The sequence below is a fragment of the Ciconia boyciana genome, chromosome 4, assembly GCF_034638445.1.
Source record: "Ciconia boyciana chromosome 4, ASM3463844v1, whole genome shotgun sequence".
NCBI lineage: Eukaryota > Metazoa > Chordata > Aves > Ciconiiformes > Ciconiidae > Ciconia > Ciconia boyciana.
The window spans coordinates 65,300,905-65,310,476 of NC_132937.1; the positions used below are offsets into that span (position 1 = coordinate 65,300,905).

The window sequence follows — 9,572 nt, forward strand, 5'->3', positions numbered from 1 at the left end:
TCTCTTGTCAAAGACAGGCTTTGCATATGTGAGGAGACCAAAATTGAGATACTTTCTTTTACACTTTTTTTGGTGAGGGGAAAATGTATTGCTGGATCTCATACTAAAATTTTGTCAACACTTCATAATTCCTTCTAAATGAAAAAATGTAGGAGTTTAACTTGCATCTTTGCCAAGGAAGACTCTTTACATAAAACTGATATTAAGAGAATAATAACTGTATGACAGTGCATTTGTAGAAGAACTGAAACAAAAATTGAAAAGAGAAACTTCTTAAGTTTGTGGAAGAATCTTAAGTGTAAGTACAAGCCAATCTATTCAGTCCCTGTTGGTTTTCTTTCTCCTTTGAGAGTTCTTTCACAACTCACAGAACTGAAAAGAAAATGGGTGAAATCTGTAAGGGATTCTTAATGCAAACTTGGAACAAAGACATTAATTTAAAGGCTTAGGTTTTCCAGAACAAAAGCTACATCAGGTGTGACCATTACTAAGAAAATTCCTCACTGGAATACAAACACAAGTTTATCAAAACTAGTCAAAAAGAAGACAAGTTGAGAAAGAAAGTGTGGTTAGCTTCCAGTTCTCCAGTACAGTGCTATACCTTTTATCACATTTGTTCTGTGACTGGCTTTTAACCAACCCGTTGGCAATTGGCATGTTACAAATTACACCTTTTTTGTATCCAAATTTAGCATAGGTATCGTCTAAAATACAAGGATATTTCTGGCTAGGTTTTGCTAGATAAGCAATTAATATGGTTAGACTTTACCAACAGCATTATTCCAGTATGGACTCAAAAACCCCTTTTTAATAAGGAGTTTGCACGTACTGTCATCTTAGAAGAGATGTTTTTGTTGCAGTGACATGCATGCACTGAAAGTTTGAATAATGTGTGTGGGAAGAGGGAGGATTAGTTTGGCTGCCTTTCTGCTAAGGAGACCCAGTGCCTTTTTCTCCTGGTGGCTTAAATTCAGTTATCCATAGACACTTTCTGTAACTTGTGCGTAAACCTTCATGTCAAAAGATTTACTTCTCTTACCAATCAAAGTGCTATTTTTGTCTTAATAAAACTGAAGACAGTATTACTTGAAAATTTTTTGGCAACTCTACTTCCTAGAAGCATGGCAATCATTAGGTGCTTGTCTGAAGAAAACTAATTTTCTACATACTCTGTATTTAAAACTTCTCATTGTTTCATATGAGTTTTAAAGACGACTGCAGTTGTCTTCCATATTGAAAAATTCCATAAATGTCTACCAAAGTACACTGGTTTTGTGTTACAGATGATTCACCTCCTGCAGAACGGGAACCAGGTGAAGTTGTGGACAGCCTGGTAGGCAAACAAGTCGAATATGCCAAAGAAGATGGCTCAAAAAGGACTGGCATGGTCATTCATCAAGTTGAAGCCAAACCATCTGTCTATTTCATCAAGTTTGATGATGATTTCCATATTTATGTCTACGATTTGGTGAAGACATCCTAGACGTCATAATGAACTTTTGCCAAATTTGTGGAACTATTAAATGTAAAATTTGTAGACACAAAGACTTGACTGCTTTCCAGTTTAATGAAAGCTTAAATGTCCCTGCGAACCCACAATCTCTGCCAGCAAAACTGTTTTGTTCTGAATAATATAAACAAACATGACACATTTTGTGTAAGAGAACTCCTTTTCTTGAAGGAAGTCAATATATTTGGGCAGGAGGGAGTTAAAAGCAAAGAACAGCTGCAATTCAAGCTGTGTAAAGTTGATCTAGTATTGTAATCATTAATCTAAATTTTTTCATAGATTTTAACTTTTTTCTTCAACCTGCACTCACCTGTTCAACTGCCACATGCAAGTGTAGTTTGATATTTTGATATGCCTTCTTTTGTAACATTAAATTTAATTTCTTGGCTACTGGCAGTCCTTGTTTTCAGGGTTGGGACAGAGGTAACTTTTCTGAAAGTTTTAAACAGTTTGTGCAACATTGAGGAGTGCCTAACCCAAATAACATCAATCTGCTGTGTTTCTACACTTTATTTCAAATTTAGCTTTTTAAGAACTTGCAGTACATGGAAATACTTGTGCATTTTTAGTAGTCACAGGGCAGTAGGATATCAAGTGTTTGACTTATGCACCTTTCAGTGAAAAGGCTTTAAACTATAAAAATATATTTAATCTGTATAACCAGTTAATTAGAAAATACAGGTTAATGGCCCATATTTACAAGTTGTAGGAACCAGTAAAATACATGCAACAAGGCTGCCTTCAATCCTAAATGTACTTCTTTCTTTGTTTGTTATACACACTTCTTAGCAAAACCCAAGTGCTTGGTGCCACAACTTTAACAGTATATATGCTACTTCAGAAGAATTTAGACTACGCATTGGCAATCGGTAGTCTCTCATTTAATATCAAAACCTAGCAACCTGAATGTTTGTGTGTGGACTTAGAAGCCTAACAGTAGTTAATATTTTACATGGTAAATACAATCTCATGCCAGGGGGCTGGGGGGTGGGGGTCCTTTTACATTGAAGACTTACTTTAGAGAAGGAGAAGCATTTGTTGCCTTCTGCTCAGTCTGTTGCATTTCTTTGTATGTATGTTTGTTTTGTTTTTAACCATTTTGGTTCAAGAAGGCATCTTCCCAACTTACTCTTTTTCTGGCTTTTCCACATAAGGAGTGTCCGGACAAATCTACAGCTTAAACCTGTTGTTGCCTTTTGTGGTGTACATTGTACTTGCTTTGAGGTATGCTGTTAATGTGAATTTCATTCTATGAACACTAGAGTTCTGCATGCCAGTGGTGTACTATCTAATGGAAGCTATAGGCAGTCTCAGTGGTTCAGTCATCTGCATTAGATTGTGGATGTAAATAGCAGCCCACAACAGCAAAATCCTTTCACGGTTTTAATCTTGCAAGATAGCTGTAAATCAAGATTAGGATTTTTTAAGTGTGGCAGCTTTTAAAAGTATCAGAATTGCAACCACGATCAGCACAGCAACAAAATTGTCATGTTACATTAAGGCAGAGCTCTGCAAGTTTCAAAGAACTGCTTCACAGAAATACAGTATGTGAAGACAGTCAACACTGTTGATGGAAGGAACAAATACTCTGATATCCAACCTTATGCCATTAGTGGAAGGATGCAGGAGAGGTGCTGTTAATCAGAGATCAGAGGTCCGGATGACCTCTATTGTGGGTATTCTTGATATTGAAGACTCAGTGGTTTAAGCCCCTTTCTGTCCATTTTTTTGCCTGATTTCATATTTTAGCCTTAAGGCTTGTGCCTCATTATGCTGTTGAATGGTAATAAATACTCTCCATATAAATATGATACCTTAATTCTTTGTCCATTGCTACTATATTGCATTATGTCCAGTATTTCATCATGGGCAACCAAAGGCAGGCTATTGTCTTTCAGTGAATAGTTTCTCAATGCAGTCTTTAAGCACTAAGTACCTGAGTCGTAAATGTTCCTTGTGTTTTGAACAAAGTGAGCAGATTTGCAACACAGTGTTTTCATCCTGCAGATCTGTTATGTGTTTTCTATTGACTCTTAAGAGTCCTGCATGTAAATCTCAAAGCTGAGCCTGGCTCCATGAGCCCAAGTTGGTATTTGTGGCACAAGAATGAGTGAGTGTATTGATTATACACAAGATACATGAATAACCTAGTATACTGAACTTTGGGCTATATATCTGAGGAATACAAGGTTTGTTTTGAAATATCTGAGGTTTAGGTCTACTGGAACATTTTTAGCATTAGGCTTGCATTTGTGGGTTTTCTGCAAGCCCCTTGAATACACCACATATTCTGCCAATTAGAGTATAATCTATAAACTGTAAATTTTATGATTGTTTTTAGATGTCCCCGTTGTCTGTTGCGTGGATATTTCTTTTCATCTTTTTTTCCTCTTTCCTTTTTTTTTTTTTTTGATAGCTTAAACCACCTTTTTGAGGCTTGAGACTAATTCCACTCCCTGCCCATCTGCTTTGGGCTTTGTTTTAGGCTCATGTTTCAGATCTGCATGCAGTGCTTGCGTTACCCTGGTAACTAAATGTTGGTTCCTTGTTATAGGGGTTCAACATTACTTTCCAAAATCACATAGGGCTTGTGATAGCACAAGCTATGGATCTTTGTATAAAAGTTATTCGCCTTTCACATTTACCTGCTGTAGTATTGTTGTATATTGTGTGTGTGCGTGTGTGTGATGTCAGGCTGCCATGTAAAAATTTTTAAAAGGAAAAAAAAATTCAAATGCAGACCATCCTTTTTTGCATGCTTAGAGGGTTAGAACGTTCAATGTAACAAACTAAAGTTGCATGTTAAAATGTTTAGGTTTTTGTTTTGTTCTGTTTTTATTTTGTGTTTAGTTTTTTGTGAATTTGCTTATTGTGCTGTTTTAATGGTTGTTAGTAGGATTAAATGCACCGGTGAGACGAGCATAGTGCCAACGGAAGGTAATTTTCCAGTTGTATGTGTCATACAGCATTTGAAGGGACCATGTATTCTGTTAAAGAAAAAATAAAATCACAGTTGATTAGTAAAACACTACATTTTTCTTCTTTCTTTTTGAGTGCCAAACCCTAAACTATGTTGGAGTAGACTGGGGAAAACCCTTTTTATTGCCAGAGGCAGAAGCCTTCTTTAAGTGAGTTATTTAAAAAGGGAGGCTTTATCTTGTTGCTTCAGGGAAAAGAATTATGGTAAAAACAGTTTCTGGTTCCTTGAAAATGCTGTGCTTTTGTATTTTACATCATTAGTGCAATTTGGATGGTTCTTGGTATGTGTATAGTTCAAAGGTCTTCGTGTTCACATTTTAAAATTAGGTAATGACTTCATCCTTAGAGCTTGGTTTCATTATTTTTATTTTATTTTGAACAATGTAGACAGTTCCCTGTTCTCTGCATTTAGAAGTATAAACACTTTAAATCTGTTACTTAATTCTGTAAGTAATTTTTATAATTATGATGTAACTCTATCCTTAAAACATTTAAAATAAACCCTTTATGTGCAACTTATGACTGTAAACTTTGTTCTCATGAGAAAAATGTAGTGATGTGATTTCAAATTGTGAAGAAGCAGTTTATTCAGTTTTCTAATTTAAAAGGATTTATTATTTTAATCCTGAGCCATATATCCTGGTATAATACTTGCCCTATGAAATAGATTTGGCTTTGTAAGCAAACTTTTATTCTCTTTTCCAAGTAAGTATAAATGCTGGTAAGATGGAACTTGGCTAAGGTAAAGCATACTGCTTACATGGTATTTTACCAAACACAGAAAATCTCCTCTCCAGGGAATTATGCAAGTCTGTGAAGGAGCCTCTGTTTCCAGAGCACACAAAGTATTTCAGCAGTGGGGAACAGCAGAAGCATTTGGCAGTGTTTAGGTGATACAGTTGTCTGCTTTGAACTAATAAAATTCAAAATTCAATTAACCACATTTTACTGATGATGAAAAAGCAAAGTTGATCCAAATTAAGAGGTGATGAGCAGGGAAGATAACATCACCATGCTGCAGATTTTTTTAAGTCCTGTAAGTTGTTCTAATCAATGCATGAAGACTTAATTATTTTATGTCGTTAAATAACTAAGGCAGACTTTCAATACTGAACAGATTTTCTTTATTCCTACCTCTTTTCTGATAATAAAGGGGAAAGTGTTATATAGATACCCCAAAATACATTTTTGGCACCAAGTTCGTTAGATGTATACTGAGGGTCTTGGAGCATGCCAGCATGCAGTTGGGATGAATACCCAAGCCTCTTCAGTTCCCTTACTTCAGTGTCCTGTTGTATCCTGTTGCCTGAGAGACTGGTCCCAGTGAAGATTTATATTGTGTACATCTGCTGATTAGGGAGAGTCTAAGACTTTGCTTTAGCAAGAGCATCACATCCCAAAAGCAGATGTTAATCTGTGTGAGCTGGCTACATTAAATTATAGTTAAAAATAGATACACTAACATTTTATGACTAATGTCTGAACCTGTTCTGCATTACAGCTGATAAACCACCTCAGTTTTGTAGCATTTCTTTTCTCTTCATAGAGGAAGGAGTCTTATAAAAACAAAAATATTTTTGTTCTCTATTACTGTAGTAAGGAAACTGCCCCTGAAAGCTGGTTACATAGGAGCTTATTTACAAGCGGCTCAAATGTCGATGCTTTGAAGACAGTAATGTCCCACAGATTGAGGAGGGTGGGGGTAGGAGTCCTACCTGGAGCTACAGCTTTAATACTACTGTACCCTATTTTCACATCTGTCAGGTTCCTCCATGTGCATATGAACAGGTTATCTTTTCAGAAAAAAATAGCTTTTTCTGCTCTGAGTTTTTTATTTCAAAATCTAAATTTTTTAAATATGCTGTAAACAGTTGAGCTGCTGATGGACTCCATTGTTTTTCGGAAAGGATAAGCTTTAGTAAGGATATTTTGGAGGAGGTTGGGCTGCTGCAATTTAAGATCATTAAGGTCTAAAAGGAGAAGTGAGAATAGGTCAAGGAAGGGACAGGTATGTACTTTCATCCTCAAGCACTGGATTATAAAAGATTCTCACTTTTTTTCACTTAGAAGCATTTTTTCAATGCAACTCTTGTTTCTTTTTCACTGAGTAAGTTCCTGCGTTGGCATGTTACATCACTTACCTCTTTTCTCTGCCAATATCGATACCTTACCATTATAATTCATTTCAGGATTAGGAGCCTGGGAAAGTTATCAGGCTACTAAGCATTTTTTTCATGCTTTGCTCTTCCCATTTTAATAGTTTACTGCCCTGTGAATTCCTTGATTCCTCTTCGAAACTCACAGTGCAGAGCTGCATATGCACAATATAAAGCTGTGTGTGCACAACAGAAAGCAGCTGGGGTCTCAGCAGTGTTTAAATAAGGTGGTGTCTACTTAACACTTCCCTATTCTACTTAGATGTTAATTACAGATTTCTGCAGATTATTTTTCTGAAATCAGTTACGATTTGCATAACTTCACTGGTTTTGTAGCCTGACATTTAAAAAACCTATGTGCTTTGGCACTGGTTCCACCCACCCCACCCTGTGCAGTTAATCCTTAAATTTACTTGTATTCAGTGGAGTCTGACTTTCACAAGTCCTTTTTGAACATTTTGCATTTTGGTGCCACGTTGTTCCTCCGGTTTCTGCACAAAGACTGACCTGTTCAAAGCTAACTTTGGTAATGAACATGGACATCTGCACACTTACTTTGATTTGCACAAACTTATTTTCTTCTTAAGAATGTTCCACCCAGACATGACATTTGAGGCTTTTTTTTAAATAAAATAATCAATACAACCTTATGCTACTTTAAATGCACATTCATGTTAAAGTATTTCATGTAAACAGCTGCTATTTTGGGAGGGGAGAGGGCTGGGGTTTTTTTATGTTTGTACAGAAGATTGCTCAGTGACAGGGCAGCTAGGCCTTTAAATATGAGAAAGGAAAGGTAACATCCTTACATGTCACTCAACCGGATTTTGGGCTGATGATATTTAGTTCTGCTGCACTAACTATCTACACGTGGTATATATTCACCATTAAACTGGACTGTGGGATGACTTCTTAAATTATCTCCATAAAGACCTTTATCTTTTACCACTGGAGTCATGCGCTGGGAACACTGGTTGTTATGCTTTCCATAAAAGTTCTAATTAATTTGATTTTACAACACTGTTTACTAATTCCTAGCCATTTTTAACTTACAGAAGCAGATGTCTAACTTAAACTCTCATGAATTTAATGAATTAAAAAAACAAAGTAACCTTTTAAGCTGTAAGAACAAAATAAATCAACATTAATAGCAGAAGCATTAGAGAAGAAATCTGTAATGATTGAAAGGTTGTGCTCAAAAGTATAAAAAGAATAGCAACAAGTTATACAAGTAACTTTTTACTACATTGCCACACATTTCATTATGGAAGGTTGAAACTGTGTCTTGCTGGGAATCCTCATTAATCCCCGCTTTTCTTCACTCACTCTCAGTTTTCTGCCTTAAAAGGATATGCATTCTGCCTGACACAAAATTCTCTTCTATTGTTAGTGAGGCTCAGTGTGTTGTCTATTCGGAAGCTGGCAGATAGCATATAAGTGGGGTGGAAAAGCTAATTACTTTGATTCAGAATTTCTGATGGTGGGGGAAAAAAAAAAATTACTCAGTATCTACTATCATGAACTGAGAATAAGAGTTCATTCCAGAAGAATGACAGTAAGACTAACCAAGAGGATGCTCATAATATATAATAAACATCATGTGTTAGGTTTTACTGAGGAGAAAAGAACATTAAGATTCATTATTGCCTAGGATGGGCAATACTTTCTAATGCTGTAAATCCAAACATCATTATCCTGGTCTCTTTGATATTGCAAGGCTAGCAGTGTACATGGGAGAAGATTCATAGCATTTTAGCTTCCACAGAATTAGTTTAACACATGGAAATTCTCATATTTAAAGCATAATCAAATTATGCACGCAAATGGCCCAAATTAACATCATATGTGGTCCAAATTCTGAATTTTTACTTCAACAAATGACACTCTTGTGGATTACAAAATTACAACTACCTAAAATTACTACTAATTATTACTAACCAATAACACTCTTGCAGATAATCTGAAAGTGTGAAAAGAGAGATCTGAATTGCCTGAGACTTTTATAGAACACAGTCATGTGTGGAAGGAAGGAAAATGCTTGAAGAGTGCTAAAAATTTCATTGCAGAAAACCTGTGATGCACATGGTCATATCCCTGAAAACCATTTTTTACTTCATGCTTTGTACTGGGATGCTCCTCTGTGGAGTAAAACTTTTTCTTGCACTCAACATAGGTTCTAAATTGCAAAGATAAGTGATGCTGATGACTTTGTCCACTTGAGTTAATAAAGAACAAAGGCAAGTATGCACTGTGCTGCTGAAGACAGAAATCTGAATTCTGTAGATATCTCTGCTTTTACATAAACTATCTGATTATATCACTGGCAAACATCTTAGAAATAACTAATGCCATTTCAAGGTTTGTGTTGTTTTTCTTACTGGGATTAGTCATTAATCTTGAATGGCTACTTGGCAGGGTAAAGGTGCAGAATAACCACCAGAGAAAATGGTGCAGTGGAGTGAAGAGGAGGTCACCTGGCCAACCGACCAAAATCCTGAACTGCCCTTTGGGATGGCAGTGAGACAGCAGGCTCCGGCAAGGTACAGCAGCAACTGAACCTTTTTATTAGGCTCTCTACCATAGCTATAAGGACATAAATACTCCGTTCTGAAGCAATAATCCTTTAATCACTGGGCCAGATTAAGGTCAGTCCTGTCCCATGCTGTAGTGCTCTCTTTGCAAGGTGTTTAACAACAGGTGAGGAAGGCTCTGTCTTGATGCTCTGGTACTTCTAAGTCTGTTACTTGTTTTCAAGGTCCAAGTCCATCTCACAGGAAGAATTTGTGCCACAGCCGATCAGAGATGCAGAATGTGAAGTGGTTTCACTGTGAACATTGAAGACTTATGCTTTCAGGCTTCTTTAAAACTTAACTCCCTATCTATGCAGACAACAGATCTGCCCTTCTAGCAGCAAATGACTTGTAGAG

At 36.4% G+C, this 9,572-nt stretch overlaps 1 protein-coding gene across 15 annotated transcripts in view; it reads left to right on the forward strand.

Moving 5' to 3' along the window:
• Positions 1-4,998, forward strand: part of SPIN1 (spindlin 1) — a 55,532-nt gene extending 50,534 nt beyond the window's left edge. For all 15 annotated transcript variants that reach the window (XM_072859527.1, XM_072859528.1, XM_072859533.1 and 12 more), the window contains one exon: positions 1,284-4,998. In XM_072859527.1, coding sequence (XP_072715628.1) covers positions 1,284-1,483 — 200 coding nt within the window. In that variant the 3' untranslated portion in view covers positions 1,484-4,998. The remainder of the gene's footprint in view (positions 1-1,283) is intronic.
• Positions 4,999-9,572: the final 4,574 nt, after the last annotated feature.